At 36.3% G+C, this 20,058-nt stretch overlaps 1 protein-coding gene across 1 annotated transcript; it reads left to right on the top strand.

Moving 5' to 3' along the window:
- Positions 1-3,427: 3,427 nt before the first annotated feature.
- On the top strand, positions 3,428-5,516 carry LOC149842873 (E3 ubiquitin-protein ligase RSL1-like). Its single transcript, XM_090000750.1, has 3 exons — positions 3,428-4,218; positions 4,628-4,699; positions 5,456-5,516. The coding sequence occupies exons 1-3, from the start codon at positions 3,428-3,430 to the stop codon at positions 5,514-5,516; spliced, it is 924 nt and encodes a 307-aa protein (XP_089856876.1).
- The last annotated feature ends 14,542 nt before the right edge of the window (positions 5,517-20,058 follow it).

The following is a 20,058-nucleotide window of genomic DNA, read 5'->3' on the forward strand; positions in this document are numbered from 1 at the left end:
CATACTGCATGATGCCTCCATTACAAATACTAAACCTTCTCGACTTGGAGGCTGCTGCTCAGCTGCAGCCACCGCACACACTTGGGAGGAGACACATATAAATAGACAGATGACTCATGATGGAGGTACTGATCGGGTGGACCAAGAGTGGAGTGGACGAGACAACATTGGAGGTTAAGGATGAATTGATGGGCGTTACCCAGACTTCATGCCTTAAGGACAATGCAATTTTTCAAAGGTGAGGAATTGTTATAGACTGGTCTGGATCCTGTTCTTTTTGTTTGGATTGATCGGATCTATTTCTTATCGTTTAGACCCATGTGTATTTGGGTCGGGTATTTGGTTGAGTTTTGAACTTGATGCTTTGGTTTGGTTTGGTTTGTTTCAGATCAGATTCATCTTGAACCGATCCATATTTACTTTAGTTTGGATTTATTTGTACTGGATCAGATCCAAATTAAACTGATCCACACAAGACTATATATTGGGAACTTAGCCCCAAAATAAAGCATCCTGAATATTTTTTGGGAAATTCACTTATATCTGAGATCACCCTTCGCTTTTCTGCGTCTTTTTTGTTTTTCGATGATACGGTCATTGAGATTGAGGATCTCCATTTGGTTGAACCCACGGCCTTCGATCGTTGAGAATGTGTTTCTTCGTTCGATTATGGTATCTACTATCTTTTGAACTTCACGAATGCATCAACGAAGGTTCAAGCCTTTCATGATTTTTGAGAATCCGATAGGGCACCATTCCCAAGATCAAACCCCTATCACCCACACCCCTGCATGTATTAATGTCACTTTAACATTGAAAACTATAGGCTAGTTGAGTCAAAGTGTCTCGGATGAAATATTTTTCTATAATATCCCAAGAGGTGCCGATAAGGTTGTGAAAATTTTCTTAGCCAATATGATTTTTTTTTCATATATGCCACATTTGGAAGCAGGAAAATAATAGAAAAAGTGAAGTATGAAAAAAAAAATTTACAATTTTTCCATCCATTCCAAATGAGGAAAAACTTTTGAAATGGAAGTATTATCTAAAAATTCATATTTTTGATAGAAAAAAATCGTCTATCTTGGAAAGTAGAGGAATTTTTCTTGTCAAAAGTTTGCCTTTCCATCAGCTGCCACTCTGTTGCCTTCCTCCCTCTTCATATTTGTCCTGTGCACCTTCATTTTCAACTGTGTGTGAAAGGAGGTTTGATCAACCCCCTTTCTCCCTATCTTCCTCCAAGAAGGCATTCACGTGTTCAATTATATAACACGTGAGTGGCTTCTCAAAAAATTTCAGCTGGTTTTTCTCAAGCCACACAAACAAGCGAAATTTTTTTATTTGAAAAAAAAAATGAAATCAAAACATGCCATTCCATCAGCTGCCACTCTGTTGCCTGCCTCCCTCTTCATATTTCTCCGGTGCACCTTCATTTTCAACTCTCTCTCTCTCTCTCTCTCTCTCTCTCTCTCTGTGAAAGGAGGTTTGATCAAACAACCCCTTTCTCCCTATCGTCCTCAAAAAGGCATTCCCGTGTTCAATCATATTTGAAAAATTGATATCAAAACTTCTCATAAGCAATTTGTTTTGTATTTTTTCTTTTTCTTCCAAACATGCCCATAAATATTCATGTTTCTTAAGAAAATAGTTTCCTCTTCCAAAAGTGGCATAATTTTTTGTGGTTCTTTTCGATTTTCATCACCTGCAACTATAGCTTGGTCTCGTCATCAAATTCTTAATCGGGCTTTTTCGTCCCAAAAGATGCGTGTATTGAACGAAAATGTGAGCATGTGCGTCAGTCAAGATGGTGCATGCGACGGAAATTTTAACTTTGTTGGTTGACGTGCAACTCTTCATCTTCCTCCTGGGAAACATCCGAGTATAAAGAGCACCTTATATCAAGCGTCATTAATTGTACAAGACCATCGGTGACAAAAAAACATTTTATTTAATACCTGCCAAGTAAAGAGCCACAAAACAGAAGTAATTTTAAGATTTGAAGCTCTTTTTTCAAGTTCAAGCCATTAGTCTTGTTGACAATGCCAATACTACTTAAAGGCTCATGCAAATGATAACAGTGGGAAGGAGAATCTAAGCGTTTCCATTTGGCATGACTCTGTTACCAAGGATTGCCTCTTTCTTTAACCAGGTACTCGCCATTTTAAATCAATGAAAGGTGTTTTTGAACTTATTAATTTGAAATTAACCTTCTTTATGATATATTATCTGTGGATTGTTTTTCCATATGGCTATTAAACTAATTTAATCGTGTCAAACATAAATCGATAGTAAGGAAAAATAGAGAGGGTCGAGTTACTTTAACTCATAAATTGCGATAGACTCTTATTTCTATCTCTTCTTTGAATGTTTTTCAAATTTCAACTGCATACAATAATCATACACACATAAAATTTAATACCAGCCGTTGGATGGAGTCTAGAACTTTCACTGGATAAGTCGACCTTCTGTGTGGGACCCACATTAGGTGATTCGACTCCCTTGAGATAACACCACATTAGATGGGGCGCGCTCTTTGATATCTTTATCAAATGAGACTCCTTCCATTAGCGTCTTAGCTTTTACCTTTCTTTATCTGAATTAACTTCCACTTTAGATAAGTAAGAATCATTTTTTCCTGATTATCGGGACATCCCATATGAGATGAGAGAAATGCCTAGTTGTCCCAGCTGAATGAATCTGGATCAGGATCCTGGGATAGATCCGATAATAGCTATATGTTTTAAGGTTCGACTAGCAGAGAAGAGCCCAACTTGGTCTGGGGCTAGGTTTGACTGAGTGTGAGCTTACCTATCGAGCTATCCCAGTAACCCCAGATTGGAAGTTGAGCTGAGAAACTTTTAGCCAGATCCAAATCCAATATGCTTCATATGCTTTAACTCTACTCACCCTAAATGGGTCTGAATTTTTCTTAGTTCTTGCAGATTTATCAGATCTGAATACGTATGTCCATGATCATTTCTTGGATCCGATCCAGTAGGGGAATTAATTACCGATTGAATCCAGTTGGGTCCATTTGCTGCTTCGGATATCCAACACAATCCGGTAGCTTAAAACCAGCAATGTCCAAAGATAACGGGAAGATGGTAGTTGCCAATTTGAATAGGAAAGGTATCCGATCATATGGGATTGGATCTCTCGGGCCTTTTCTCATCAAAGGCCTTGCGGTTCCCTTCTTTATTTTCTTCTCTCCTCTTTTATTGTCCTTCTCATTTCTGTTTCTGTCATCGAATGAAACGAAAAGGTGTGGCAATCTCTCTCTCTCTATATATATCTCTCAGCGTGTGTGCACCATCATTTTTCTCTTCGTGCGGAACCAAATGAATACTATCCAGGAATACACTCTTTTATGACTCCAGCAGCAAGGTAGGAAAAGTAACAGCAAAGGAAAAAAGAGAAAAGAAGAAGTATGGACGATGCAAACGAGTACGTGGACGATCTCTACATGACCATTCTTGGAGAGGAAGACGAACTCTTCCCCTTATCGGACGAAAAGTACGCCGATGAGCTGCAGCTCCAGGAAGTCATCATGTCCTCCTTGGTTTCCTCAATTCCCAAAATACCCCCAACCATCGAACCTGCTACTCCGGAGCCTCAGGTTGGGCTGTCACTTGGACCGTCATCTTCTTCGTCGGCATCCGATGCCGGACCTTCTGTATTCGTCTGTGGGATCTGTATGGAACCCAGGGATCTGACCCAGTCGTTCCAGAACGGTTCGTGCCCGCATCAGTTCTGTCTCGACTGCACCCAACGACACATTGCGATCAGGATCAGGGAGAACGCAATGGTCCAGTGCCCCGAGTCGGGGTGCAGGGCCACCATAGATGCAGACCGGTGCCAGGGCATCATCCCCGCCGATGTCTTCGAGAGGTGGTCGGCCATCTTCACTGAGTCGGTGATACAAAAATCGAACCGGTTCTACTGCCCGTATCAGGATTGCTCCTCCCTCATGGAAGCTGAGGGCAAAACGGTTGTTGAGGAGGCAGAGTGCCCTCATTGCAGGAGGCTGTTCTGCGCTCGGTGCAGGGTGGCGTGGCACGCGGACGTCGGCTGTGATGAGTTCCAGAGGATGGGGTCGGACGAGAGGGTAAGGAACGATATTTTGCTGAAGAATCTTGCTGAAAAGAATTCGTGGCAAAGGTGCCCGACCTGCATGTTCTACGTCGAGAAGACGGACGGTTGCCTGCACATGCAATGCAGGTTCGTTTGCTATTCTCAGTTTTTTTTTTCTACAGAGAAAGCTGGGGTTATGCAGACCCCTACCAGTTATACAACCATATATCATTGAGATTCGAACTTGCAACGTCCCAACACATAGTGACGTGTACTGTGTTTTTATAAAAGGCAAGCTGGGCTTAGGCGAACCGCTACCAGAACAACAGCCGCTTTCAACTTGACACAGGACCCGCTTACGACATGGGCTCCATTGTGGCTTGATTGACCACAGCTATAAGTGATATGAGAAACAGTAATAAAATAAAATAAAAAGTTATTTTATGAAAAAATCTTGTAGGGCCCACAAGGACTCCACTAGCAGCTGGTAGGAACGACTTTGAATTAATGTCACCAAAAGGGTGTTGCCTGTGCACTCTTGAAACACGTACTGTAGCTACAATGCATGCTTCGGGGTCCCAGAGCCGTACACCACCATACATCCTGGGGCAAGGTCGAAGCTTGGGAGGTAGGCAGGGGAGAACTCAAAGAATTGTGGTCTGTGATGGAGTGTTTTCTCTTTGCATTATTCAAAAAAACAAATCACCAAAAAGAGGTGAAACTTGTCGTAAAAAGAATACACAAAAAAACGAGTAATAATCTATAGAAGCTTGATTCGCTTTGGATTTTATAAAACAAGGTCAAAATGGCCAACTGGTAGATCACGTTTAGAGGGCCCTATCTAAAAAAATAAAAAAATTTAGTTTTTTACTCGTGGTTGAGCAGGTAGATTACATCTGCGGGGTCCTATCTAAAAAATATAAAGTATAAAAAATAAAAACTATACAGCTTTCACTCTTGGGTTGAAACCATTATTTTCCCTTTGTATGTAGTTTAAGTAAAAAGTGCGTATTTGCGACATTAATTCAATCTCATGAATTTGGGTTTGGACTCTCATGTGGTCATCCCAACATAATCCAGACGCATTTACATGTTGTTTGGGCAGATTTTGGTGCACTCTATTGGGGCATTTGACAATGGGTCACAAATTGCGTCTTAGGGTATATTTGAAAGGGAAAAATATATATGAAAAGTGATGCAAAAGGAAAAATCTGAACGGATTTTGTGACCCTTTCAAATGAGATATAGACTTTTTGGCTGAGAGTTTTTTCTAAAAAGTACATTTTTTTATAAGAAACGTTCTTCATGGGTGTTTTTTTTTTTTGAGAATAAGGTAGTATTCTTTTATTATTTTCACAGATAAGTTTGGATGGCAACTTTGCAGGTGCGGCGTTCATTTTTGCTACAGGTGTGGGCGCTCGTGGAACCAAGAGCACCGCTGCTAAATTGGGGTATCGTGATAAAAATATCGCCTTCCAATTCTCTTGTCCTTGACTAATTAAACATTGTATTTGTTGATAGGGAGGTGGTGTTGCTTTTCCTTATACATTTTTTTAATGTTATTAGCATTTATGCATTTTGCAATTCCGTGCTCTCTCTCTCTCTCTCTCTCTATCTATATATATATATATATATATATATATATGTGAAAACCTCCTTAATATTTTTTTTGGTGTTTCTCTCAAAATTTTGACCGTACAGATGGGTTCAGCAGGACTGATTTACAATTAATCGATACTTGGATAATAAATTTTGGATAGAAAAAAAAGTATTTAGAGCCTAAAAAAATTATGAAAATTGTATGCCATTGATTTTGAAACTTATAAAAATCTATCCCATGCATCAGAATCAAATGCTCCAAGTGCTGATTCCTATAAAAACGAGTATATAGATCACATCTTTATGGTTGGAATTTTGGAAAAAATAACAAAAATCCAATTAAACCTCCTCAACGAGGGGTTTATTGTTTTTTGGTGTTTTTTCAAAATTCCAAAGGTACAAATGTTATCTATATGCCTGTTTCTATAGAAAACAGTTCTTGGAGCATTTGATTCCGATGCATGGATAGGTTTTTATAAGTTTCGAAGTTAACGGCTTACCATTTTCATAAATTTTTGAGGTTCTAAATACTATTTTTTCTATCCAAAATTCATGATCCAAGCATCAAATTATAGTAAATCAATCATACTGAAGACATCTGTATGGATAAAATTTCTAAAAAAATAGCAAAAAAATTTCATTGGGCAGGTTTTGGAGGGTTTCCATTAATTCTCATATATATATATATTGGTTCCATCTACCCGTATGTATGTGGTCAATGTTGTTTTTATATGTTTTAGGTTATGTTAGGCAAATGTGACCTCACAGGTGTCTTCAATATGTTCCGTATGCATAAAATCATCTGTTGGATCATATTTTCTCAAAAGAAAGTTATGATTTTGCAAGCTTTTAACTTCATAAAAATTATCATGATTTTTGAAACCTTATAAAAACTTGCTCACATAACATATTCGGATGACCCTAAATCTTATTCCTACTAAATAGACTATGCAGTCATGCAGATCACATATGCAAGCTTACATTTCAAGAAAATAAAATAAAATTGAAAATTAACTGAGTTTTCTAGGATATTTTATTTTAATTTTAAATTCTGACCGTACAGAAGTGATCTATGTACTTGATTTTATAGGGTTCAAAGTGTTAGATTCCAACACTTGGGTGGGTTTTTATAACATTTGAAAAATCAACAGTCTAAATTTTTTGAGGCTCCGAATATCATTTTTTTCATTGAAAACACATGATCCAGGTGTGGATTCCTCATAAATCGACCATGCACAATACATTTATTGGGGTTGGAACTGCAAAAAAAATACGGGAAGAGCAGAAAAACCCATTTAACGTGTTTTATTTAGCATAATTCATACGAGTTAATCTTGTGTTATAGAAGACACAAAATTATATGGAACTATTGAGCTACAAATCGTAAGTTTTAGATGTATATTTTATAAGTTAAATCTCATGGATGTGATCTTCATGTTTTATTTAGTGGAAATGAGTTTTGATTGTATGATTGGGACACAATCATGCCTTATAAGGGCTTAAAAAATTATCGGTCCATAATGCTCTAAAAATTCATACCTAGAAACTCATATTTTTTTATCAAAATAACATGATCCAAGGTTTGATCTATTGAGTTAAATTTTGTTGATAAAGCTTGAACCTACGATTTTTAGACCAATAGTTTCATATAATTTGGTTCCGTCAACGACAACAAATATTAACCATATATATATATATATATATATATATATATATATATATATATATATATATATGAGTAATGCTATGGTACTTTGGGAGTACGTACTCGTACATACTAGAAATCATGGTTGTAGGTTACCAAACCCTATGAATGTACTCAACGTAGTTTATAAGTCATGAAATTTTGATACATTGTGAGCACTTGAGTTTGAAAGGTCTTAAAAAACATACATGTATGTTATAATCACATAATGCAAAACTTGTTTTCTAATAAATATTATTTATAGATTATACATATAGGGTATGAGAGACAAAAACAGTCTAAGAAATTTGAAAATCTAAACCTTCTATTAGGTGGGAGTAGGTACTTCAGGAGTAGGGCGGGTTGGGCTTAAGCCAACCCGTTTAATAAACGGGTCGACCCGTGTAACCCGTTTATTAAACAGGTCGGGTTCGGGTTGGGGGTATGCCAACCCGCCAACCTGGCTGACCCGTTTAATAAACGGGTTAGGCGGGTGGGTCAACCCGCCAACCCGTCTGACAACCCGCCAACCTGACCCGCGAACCTGAAAACCCGTTTACCCGACCCAACCCATTTATTAAATGGGTTGGCGGGTCGTGTCGGGTTACCCGTTTATTAAACGGGTCGGGTTCGTGTTTGCCACAGCTGACCCGTTTAATAAACGGGTCGGGTTCGGGTTGAGGTATGCTGACACGCCAACCCGACCCGATTGCCACCCCTATTCAGGAGAGGAAATGCGGTCTGGTGCCGTGCATCTGACCAAAGTCTTTTTAGTGGCATCTTAAAGATTCTTTTCTGCAGAATCAGCAGCAGAAAATCGTCTGATCCTTCCATTCACTGTTTGGGCATCCACATTACCCCCTTACCATATATATATATATATATATATATATATATATATATAGAAAAATACCAACCCTGCCCGCTAAGAATTGTTTCAGTGTTTTTCAAAATTCTGACCTTACAAGTGTGTGACTGATTTACTAGAAATTGACACTTGGATCATGCATTTTAGATGAAAAAATGGTATTTGAAGTTCAAAAATTTATAAAAATTCTAAACCGTTGATTTTTGAACCTTATAAAAACTTATCCATGCATCGGAATCAAATGATTCAAGTGTCAAATTTTAGTAAATCAATCAAGCTAAACACATGTAAGGTCAGAATTTTAAAAAACACATCAAAATTTAACGGTCTCAAGCAATTGGGTACCATCTGGTAGGGATTCAACCGGGCAGCTTCCCGCTACCCTATATATATATATATATATATATATATATATATATATATATATATATATATATATATATAAATAATTTTTTTGGCCTTTATAGTACCTTTTTTCATGATTTTGAACCCATAGATATTTTCAGCATGGTCGATTTATAAGGAATCAATGCCTAGATCATGTGTTTTTTTATGAAAAAATGAAATTTAAATCTGAAAATTTTAGAAAGATTTTGGACTATTGTTTTTTTGAACCTCATAAAAACCCTCCTATGTACTAGAATTGAATGCCTCAAGAGCTAATCCATGCCGAATCAAATACATAGATCTCATTTGTATGGTCAGAATTAAAAAAAAAAAAACTAAAACACTTTTATATATGTACACACTCTAGAATATGTTTAATGAAAATATGGTTACCAGTGAACTAGGTATTTTGGTGTTTTTTTTCGTGAATACAACCTTAATGATGCATCCTTCACGGTTCGTTTGCTCAGAATCAATTGTTGGATTATGTATTTATTTTATGGAAAAATATGATTTTTGAATGCTCAAATATTTACGAGAATTCTGAGCAATAGATTTTTCTAGCCTTAAAAGATCTTGGTTGCATTCGTACGATGATATTTATGAGAAAAAAACCAACGAAAATCATAATTCATACTCTAATAGTAAATAAAACATGTTCCAAAGGTTAGGTTTTGCATTTGAAGCATAGATCTATGTAAATCAAGTGTCAAAAACCATAAGTTTTGGCAGTATGATACCGCCATAGAAGCACCATATATATGTTTGTAGCTGTGAAATCCTTAAGTGCACAGCTACAGTGGAATCATGATGGCCGTCCATAGCGTGTGTGTGATGGATGGCCAGCATGCAAAAATGAGCAAAAACATGTGTTTTTGTGCTAAAAAATGAATTACCAGCGCTTTTGAAGCACCGCTAGTGTGGCTTCAAAAGCACAGCTAAAGACCTTAAAGGACACACCTAGTATTAACGAAAAAGGTTTTTAGTGGTGCTTTTGAAGCATCTTTAAAAGTCCCATGTCATAATTCTGCTGGGACCTTTAGCAGCACTTCAAAAGTGCCGCAATTTTGTTTTTTTTTTTGCAATTTTACATGTTTTTGCATGAGAAAAATGCTGAGCGTCCATTACACACGCAATGGATGCTCAACAACATTTCATTTTGAGTTATGCACCTATGGATTTGCACTCCTTCACATCACTATATATATATATATATATATATATATATATATATATATATATGTGGGTTAATATTGGCTTCTAATGAAGGTATGGTACTAATGAGCTAAAAGTCACAGGTGCAAGTTGTATCGACTCCATCTAACCACGTAGATGTGATCTACATGGTTTGTTTAATAAAAAAACTTATTTTGATTATTGTAATTATGAAAAGTATTTAAGTTTTTAAAGGGTTAAAAAATCAACGGCCCACAATGTACCAAAATTTTATAACTCAAAAAATCACATTTTACGTAAGAAAAACATGATCCAAGGCTTGATCCTTGGCAAACAAATCATTTTAAAGACATCTATATGGTCAAATTGAGTTGATTCAACTTGCACCGATGATTTCTAGGTCATTAGTAGCTAATGTTAACCATATATATATATATATAGATAGATAGATAGAGAGAGAGAGAGAGTAGCTACTTAATGCATAGCTGCTTAACCGCAGCTTAATCGTGATGGATGATCAATGCACAAAAAATTCTACACTCTCCTCTCCTCTCTCTCTCTCTCTCTCTCTCTCTCTCTCTCTCTCTCTCTCTCTATATATATATATATATATATATATATATATATATATATATATATATATATGAGATGAAAGTTTATGCGTTGACTATTATATATAGGAAAAGCTAAAAACTTTGTGCATCCATTATTATATATAGGGAAAGTCATAAGAGTGGTCGGCTTAAACAGTGGATGCACGACCAGCGTTAATCCAAACATTTAGCAGCAGTCATGACCATTGCTAAATATCTAGGCAAAAAAATAAGAATTAGCAATGGTCATGGTTGTCGCTAATTCCCCTTTTCACGTAAAAAAAACCCAATATAGATTCGTGCATGATTAATGGCGAATATTGGTCTGATAGCAATAGATGATTTGCAAGTCCAATGTTACAGGCATATATATATATATATATATATATATATATATATATATATATATATATATATATATAAGAAAGTAGATAGTCCACCATATAAATGGTTAGGTCGTTTGTCGTTGTCACCATTAAAACTCAAATCTGAATGCATTTTTTAAAAAAACTGACCATACTAATCTACTCTCTATATCAAAAAACTTAAGAACAAAATAGAATGGATTTTACAATGATCTAAAACTTAATGGTTCAAAAAAAAATTATATTACAAAACTATACATAAACGTCATAAAATATTTCATGAAGTTAGGTTTTTTACAATAAATGTTACATTTGTAACACCCAAAAATTTAACCTTAAAATATAATTGGATTTTCGAAAACAAATTTTGGGTTTTAAAACCTTTATGCACAACACAATATCAGTTTCTATGTGAATCTAGGCTGATATGTGTGTTCATGCACATTCAGAGAGCATCCACAATATGCTTATGTATCCTAGCATTATAGACATGTACAAAGTTACGATGTACCTACCTTAAAAACATTGGATTTACTGAATACTATTCACAAATTGTCTTCTCTGACCAACTTCTTGTCACAGCTACACACAATGGAGATGCAACTACACCCCAGGGAAACTCTCTTCTAGAGAGGTGCTTGAGGGAAAGAAAAGGGAGAGAGAGAGAGAGAGAGAGAGAAAGAAAGAAAGAAGAGAATAGGAAGGGGCATGCGATAGGGAGCAGGAGGAGACTCCTTTCTTATAACCTCTTTTAGGCTTTCTAATTTAATAAGGAAACTCCAAAACCAGCCTTAGCTAAATTGGATTCCTACAATTTAACGAATCACTTAGAAATTTTTAGCCAATTAGGATTCCTAATGAAATAGAAAACAATTAAACTCATTTGACTAAGCTAAGTAGTGAAATTTGGAAAATAGGTGTGGGCGTCCACCCCTTAGATTGACTTATACTTGGTTGAGTCCATCTCATATTGGACTCCAAGTTTCAAGAGGGCCCACATCCTATTGGGTGTCCCACCCCATGAAACCCAATTTCATATCTAGGATCCATTCATGGAACCAAATACCAAAATGCAATTATCGAAATTCAACCCCAAATTGAGACATAAATTTTATCTTTATTTCTCAAAAAATTTTAGAAAAATCTCAGGTGTTACATCCTCAAAAGAATTTTGTCCTTGAAATTCAATACAAGGACTACTCAAAGAAACTGGAGTATTTTTCCTCATACCAACCTCAATCTCCCTTGTACATTTGACAATGCCATGATGCTGCCAATACACCTTGACGATAAGAATAGTCTTGGATCCCAATACTTGTTCCCTTCAGTCAATAATCTCTATTGGCTTCTCCTCAATAGTCAAGTCTTCTTGAATATCTATATCTCCGTATTAAATGACATATGATGGATCATGAACGTATTTTCTTAACATAGATACATATAAGATATTATGAATATGTGTGTACTGAGGAAGTAACGTCACACAGTTCACTGCTTCGCCAATCCGTTTTAGGATTTCAAAAAGACTGACAAATATGAAACTTAATTTTTTCTTTTTTCCAAATCGAAACACACTCTTGGTAGGAGATACCTTGACAAAGACAAAATCTCCCACATTAAAAGTGAGTTCTCTGCATTGTTGGTCTGTATAGCTCTTCTATAGACTCTGAGTCATAAACAGTCTCTCTCATATCATTTGTACCTGCTAGGTATAATGTTGAAGTATAATTAGTGAATTTATAGTTCGCTCACCAACTTTGTTCCAATACACAGGTGATTGACATGGTCTTCCATATAGAGTGCCATAAGGAGCCATTGCAATGCTGACATGAGAACTATTATTATAGACAAATTTTGTATGTACCATATACATGTCCCAATCACCCTTTCAATCCAACACACAGGCATGTAACATGTCCTCTAGGGTCTGTATAATCATTTTCAATTGACCAACAGTTTGAGGATGAAAGGTCGTACTAAACTTTAATTTCATACATAAGGATTGTTGTAACTGTCTCCAAAATTGAGAGGTAAAATGTAGATCACAGTTAGATATAATTGAGATTGGCACTCCATGCAGTCGATGTGACGTCCCAAATATTTATCAAGTTTTTTTTCTTAGTGAAATATTGTTTAGCTTTATTCAAAACATAAATACCAATTTAAAGTTTCTTTCTAAACCATATTAATCAAACCAGAATCATAATAGGAATGGGTTCCAACACTTGGACAAAAGTTATCATATTTAATTCATTCATAAAAGAATTTTTTTTACATCATACATTTCAAATTTATATCACAACCCAAAATCCCAAAAGGTTTCCCAGAAGGAAGTCCAAGGATTGGTCCACCGAGGTCTACAAGCCTTTGGTGTCCACTGCATTCATTTCTGCGTTCACTTTAGTCCCTAAAAAATAGAATAAGTATAGGGGTGAGACACAACTTGTCTACATAAGGTTACATAACTCACATAATCACTGGATAAGTATGATCCAAAACCTAAGGTTCATTTTCCAAAATCTCAAGTTCTCAAATATAAGAAGTCAACCCTTCCCATAAGTGTCAACTCTTAGGTTCACACACACTCAAGAGAAGAAAACATATAGAAGTAGACTCACCCCACATCGGGGTGGAGTCATAAACCAAAGTGTACATACAAAAAAAGAACTCAAGAGGAGTCAACTCTGCATAACTAAGGGTCGACCCTCAACTAAAGCTAATACACTTTAAACAAACAAGGAGGAGTGGACTCTGCAATACTAGGAGTCGACCCTCAAATCAAAATATATCAATTAGCTAAGGAGGAGTCAACCTTCCTAACTCAAGGGTCAACCCTCAACCCAATAGAACCATGATGAAACACATAAGAGTCAACTCACCCAACTCAGGGGTCGACTCTTAGCTCATCTGAACAAGGAGGAGTCGACCCACCCAACTCAAGGGTCGACCCTCAACTCAGTTGAACCATACATTAAACTCCCAACTTTGGGGTTGACCATCAGTTGTATTGAACCCCTAGCTGAAACATGGAAGGGTCGACTCACAAACTTATGGGTCAACCCTTGCTTAACTAGACCACTAACTGACACAAATAAGAGTTGACCCTCAATGCAACTGAACTAATAACTGACACAAATAAAAGTGTACCCTTAGTGCCCTATGTACCAACTCATAGACTAATGGCATGCCTACTTACACATGCATGAATATTTATTAAGTATTTTTGTTTAGTTATTGCATTACATTTCATGTTCCACATTCATTTATTATTTTAATCCTGCTTAAATAGAGGGGCACCACTCTCCTGGCCCACTTGGGCACCTACAACCCCCCGCTTAAGGGGTTTATTCATTTGTTTGATTGTATATTTTAAACCTGGAGGATACCATGACACTTTTATCGAGGTTAGAAGCACACAACTCTACTCCTGCAAAACAATATAATGCACTATGAAAGACATACTACAATAGCTCCACCTCCACCTTGATTATCAGAATCCATTATCCCTTAAGCCTTGTGGTGGAGAACGAATCCCTTAGATCCAAATGACAGGAGCCTGCTCAACTATCTAAAACTTCTCCCACGAGGTTGGTGCTTATGCTCGTCTACTTTTGAAAAGCTTGCTCCAACACACACTTTGGTGAGCTTAAATCAACATTTAGTGTAACTTGTTTAAATTATTACCTCTTTATGGATCATTCCATATCCTCTTGGTACCACGGGCCAATGCCCACACAAGTCATACTCAAACTGACTTCATTCTTATGTCATGTATTCAGTCACATATTGCCCGTCCTTGCAATACAAAAACCAAAATTTCATGCTCACATAAGCACTATAATTTTGTATTGCCACATTGTAAATATGAACCATATACAAGCAAAGCCAAGCATGCACCAATCACGTAATTCCACACTCGCACTACTGACACAACAAATTTTTTTCACAAAGAATAGTAAAAAGAAAAACATGCACACATTCATATGCATCACACCATGCCTACATGCTTACATACACATGCATTTCAGCATAAATCAGGTCTCTCATTGGATCACCCAACACAAACAAAATTAGGAAACCAAAAAATACCATAAACACAGGTCTCCCAACCTATTTTTGGGGTGATTCACTTGAATTCTAGGCTTAATAGTCCTAACCTGAGCCCAAAATACAAGGAAAGAACATTCTGTTACACAAAAGTTGACTCTCCTAGTCACATGAGTCAACCCTTCATAGTAGGAGTCAACTCTTCTTATGCAAGGGTTGACTCTTTGAAGTCAAGGGTCAACTCTTTTACAGAGGTTTTGACTCTCAAAATAAAAGAGTAGATGCTTTTGAAACAAGAGTCAACACATCCATGGGAGGAGTCAATTCTTTGGGAAGCAGGGTCAACCCAACCCTATGAGAGATGACTCCTTGGATGCAGGAGTGGATCTTGGGTCTTCCCAAGGGCTTCTAAGGCAACAAAAGTTGATTCTTGAGTGAAGGAGTTGACTCCTATGCTTCACAGAGTTGAGTAACTTTGCTAAAACCAAAAAATGGAGACCGAGACACCACCCAACAATGTTTCTATCTTATTAAAATATACCCAACCTTCTAGGGGTGAGAAAAAAAAAACCCAATCAGACATAGTAAAAATCTAAAGCATGGACGAATTCTTAGCAATCATATTCATAATTACAACTTTCAACTTAAAAAGGTAGAACACACAATTTTACAAACCAAAATTCACATATTTTACACTCCCAAAACATGAATTTCGTTTTCAAAACTCAACTCATCATTCCCAGCATAGCTCTTTACTCAAAGCACCAAAACTACATAGTTTAGACCATGTAAATACAGAAAACATGCCAAAACATACATTCTTGGACATGGATCATGATGTACATAAAAATATCTGAATTTCATACATTTAAACATGTTTTTCCCAAAAATCAACAACTTATATTTAAAGGAAACATGCTGTAAAATATCCAACATGATAAAACTCAATTTCAGGTCATGGATAAAGCATGAATGTGTAAAATTTTGAGAAACCTTTTTTCCTAACATGATTTATAAAAACATACTTAAAAAGAAGTCGTCTACATGCTACATACTTCCTAGGGGTCATGGGAGTAGGGCATCATACATCTTAATAGTGCAAGAACACCAATATACAACCCATAAACTATATAAGATCAGCCCAAATTCATAGGAGTTCATCAAGGTACCAAATTTCCTCCATAATATGGTTGTACAAGTCCAACCTCTCCTTTATGCAGCAGACTTGGCAATGGAGAGAGAGGGTCAGAAGAAGCTGAGTGAGGGAGTGAAAGGGGATGACACGGTTTAGGTTTTGTGAAGAAGGGGAAGATGATAAAGGTGAGGGAGGGTTATGTGTACATGTGAAAGGAAGAATGGGTTAACACTAATCCACATTTTAATCCCATCTTAAGGAGAGTCCACGTGGCAAAAGGAGAGGGTGGTGCCACCTAGCATCACCTTTGCACCAACTGTCCCTCCAAAATGACAACATTGCCTTAAAAAATAAAATCAGTCCCAGATAGGTCATTTGCCTACATAAAATGCCCTTTTATGGCTACTAATTAATTATTTTGCCATTACCCTTAAAAACCATTGTTTTTTAAAAGAACCCCTTCTATATCCCATGAAAAAATATTCTCAACTTATAACAAGAATATTGAGCATGTCCCTTTGCCCAAAAAGCCATGAACAATACTAGAAATGATGACTATGCCCCCAAATCCAAACGGGGCCGATCCAAACCATGAAAACACATTTATTGGTGATAAGACATTTATAACACAAAATTGCATATATTTAATTGAAATTCATCATATTACTGAGTCTGAATTAAAAAAAATCATGATGTAACAATCAAATTATCTCCTTGATATATAGGTCAACCAAACTCTCGAGGTATTGACCAATCCAAATAGGCAATAAATGTGCCGATTTGGTGAATCTATCGACTATTACCTAAATATCATCATGTTGCCGACAAGTTCTGGGTAAACCCATCACAAAATTCATGGTAATGTCCTCCCATTTTCAGTGCAAAATCTCTATTTACTGCATCATTTTGTTAGGTCTATGATGCACAATCTTGATTTGTTGGCAAGTTAAACACTTTGAGATATACCTCACGACTTTACACTTTATGTCATTCCACCAATACCTTCATTGTAAATCCTTAAACATCTTTGTACTTATCAGGTGAATGATATACTTTGTTTTGTGTGCCTCATCCAATAGTTTTTCCCTAAACTTAAAGTCATTGGGCACCCAAAGTTGCTTCTTCATCTAAATGCTCCCATTCTCTTTGAGTCAAAAAGAGGTGTTTTCTTGCTGAGCAAGTACCTTTAGCTTCTCCTACCCAAGGTCTGCCTTTTGTCCAACTATTATCCTTATGAGGATTTCAGGTTGAACATTCAAACTGGATAATCTGATAGCACTATGATTATCTGCGAAAAGCTTTCAATCAACCAAATCCTCTAATAATTTATATTATTTTTCTACTAGATTGACCAAGGTATCACCAACCTTGCAGCTAAGAGCATCCGCTACAATATTTGCCTTTCTCTAATGATAGCAAATAGTAAATTCATAATCCTTCATGAATTGTAACCATCATTTTTTTCAACATATTCAATTCCTTCTGTGAGAATGGGTATTTGAGGCTTTTGTGATCAATAAACACTTCAAATTGTTCTCCATATAAGTAGTGTAGTTATATTTTCAGAGCAAACACCATTCTTGACAACTCAAGATCATGGGTAGGATAATTTTACTCATGAATCTTTAAATTGTCGAGATGCATAGATAATAAACTTACCATGCTATATCCAGACATGTACTTAAAGCATCAATATAAACCATAAAACCACCTTGACCGCATGGCATGGTTAATACATGGGTAGTTGTGAGCTTCTCTTTCAACTTCTGGAAGCTTTCCTCATACTTATTATTCCACTCAAATTTTACTCTCTTAGGAGCTTTGTCATAGGTAAGGTAATTCATGAAAAATCTAGTATAAACCATCGATGATATCCTGTTAAACCAAGAAAACTCCTACTATCTCCAACATTCTTTGGTTGTTCCCAATTCAACACAACTTCCATCTTAGCAGGATTCACGGATACTCCATCCTTCAAGATCACATGACCAAAAAACATAACTTCCTCAAACCAAAATTCAAATATTAAGAACTTAGCAAATAGCTTATATTCGTTAAGAGTCCCTAATACAATCCTCAAGTAGTGCCAATGTTGCTCTTCATTTTCGGAATACACCAAAATGTCATCAATGCAGACAATTATAAATGAATCCAGATAAGGCAGAAATACCTGATTCATTAAATCCATAAACGTTGTTGGTACATTAGTGAGTCTAAAAAACATCTCTACGAACTCATAATGCCCATATCTTATTTGAAAAGCTATATTTGGAATGTCATTATTTTTAATCTTGAGTTGATGATACCCAGATCTAAGGTCAATCTTCAAAAATACCTTAACCATGTACAACTAATCAAATAAATCCTTGATACAGGGCAAACGATACATGCACTTAATAGTGACATGGTTGAACATCCTGTAATCGATGCATAACCTCATCAAACCATTCTTCTTCTTCACAAATAATACTGATGCTCCCTAGGGTGATACAGTCGATCGAATAAATTCTCACTCCAATAGCTCTTGCAATTGCTTCTTCAGATTCTCGAGTTCTGCCGGTGCCATACAATAGGGTGCCTTGAAAATTAGAGAAGTTTCATGTATCAGTTAATATCAAACTCCACTTCATAGTGTGGAGGGAGTCATGGTAGATCCTCTGACAATATGTCTGAAAACCCACGTACTATCTCATGGTAGTCTGTGTGATAACCAAAATATAGGAGGCGGGAGCACCAACTCTCTCGTGTGCAAGAGAGAGCTTTTACCATCAACCATTGTGAGCAAAAGGCTCTGCTTGTTAGCCAAGCCGAGCTGGACATGAACCAAACAACGTTGTGGTCATTCTTTCCCAGTATAACCAACAACAACCTTGTTGTGATTGCATTGGGATTCAAGAACCCGCAAATCCTCATAATGGTAAATGCAGTTGATTCACTTGTTCATCATCAAAATCTAGTTCTGGAAATGTCATATACGGCTTCATTATCGTAACAATCTCTCCATTTTTTTATGATGACAAACTAGTCAAAGATGGAACATTTAGATGCATAGATGAAGATTTTACTCCCCTTATCAATATGCTGCAAAACATAAGAAGTTAGCACAATCAAAGCATATATATCACATATTGATTGTTTTGCATTTCCATTATTACTTCATGCATTTCCATTTCTTTTTCATGAAATTGGTATCAAGTTCTTATGAAAATTTTAATGCTTTCTCATGAAATTTCTATGTTTGACTTTTTCTCCCCCTTTGTCATAATCAAAAGGAGTAAGTGCAGTCATAGTATAAGCAAAAATGCAAATTCGAGTTCAAAATATTACAACCCAAAAATTATCAAAGTTCATGAAAAGTGTTGCTTTAGCATGTCCTTGAGTTCAACAATAGCATTCTGAATATATGAACATTATTGAGTCACATCCTCACAAAAAGTGTATTGATGTAGCTCCAAAGATTCTATTCATTGCAAAACTTCATCATGATCTTGATCAATAGGGACTTTCTTTCATTTGTGTTGAGATGGAGGTGACATAGGAGATAGTGAGGGTTCAAAAGATGTAGGGGAATCAAAAGGTGAAGGAGGTAGATAGGAGAGTTTCATGCATTTAAAAACAGTTTCAGCAAAGATTTCCTTTTGCGAAACAGATTTTTCATTAGTCAAAGGCACTTTGAAATATTTGAGAATGTGGGTAAGAAGACATCCATACGGAAGAAAGGGTTTTTGTTTCCACAATGTAGTAAAATACATGTTGTCCCAATTTACATAAATATTTTCAAATAAGACGTAAAGAGTCGTAGAGAGATATGTGGAATAGTAATCAAAAGATCCAGTTTTAGGTAGGGCATTGTGGGCAAGAAATTATCCAGCAATGCGAGCGCGAGTTTGAAGATTTTTATTCTTGAAGGGAGGACAATGAGGTGTACCGGGAAGAAGAATTTATTCAAAATTTCTTTCATCATTAAGTTCAATAGTATTGAAAAGAGTTTCCGAAGATGGAATATCTAGGATTTGTCCAAGATGTTTAGAATCAAACTTAATTTGAACATCGCAAACAAGAGAGAAAAGAAAACCAATTTCATAATCAATTTGTAAATTAGTGTAAAACAAATAGATCAATAAAGGATAATG

The sequence above is a fragment of the Nuphar pumila genome, chromosome 3, assembly GCF_984573655.1.
Source record: "Nuphar pumila chromosome 3, dmNupPumi1.hap1.1, whole genome shotgun sequence".
NCBI classification, from domain to species: domain Eukaryota; kingdom Viridiplantae; phylum Streptophyta; class Magnoliopsida; order Nymphaeales; family Nymphaeaceae; genus Nuphar; species Nuphar pumila.

What these genes read in the sequence shown, in the direction of transcription:
- LOC149842873 (XM_090000750.1), top strand. Translation starts at nt 3,428, where the DNA reads ATGGACGATGCAAACGAGTACGTGGACGATCTCTACATGACCATTCTT. An exon ending in TGCCTGCACATGCAATGCAG is followed by an intron (nt 4,219 to 4,627) that starts GTTCGTTTGCTA and finishes CACGTACTGTAG; the next exon opens with CTACAATGCATGCTTCGGGG. An exon ending in GCAAGGTCGAAGCTTGGGAG is followed by an intron (nt 4,700 to 5,455) that starts GTAGGCAGGGGA and finishes GCAACTTTGCAG; the next exon opens with GTGCGGCGTTCATTTTTGCT.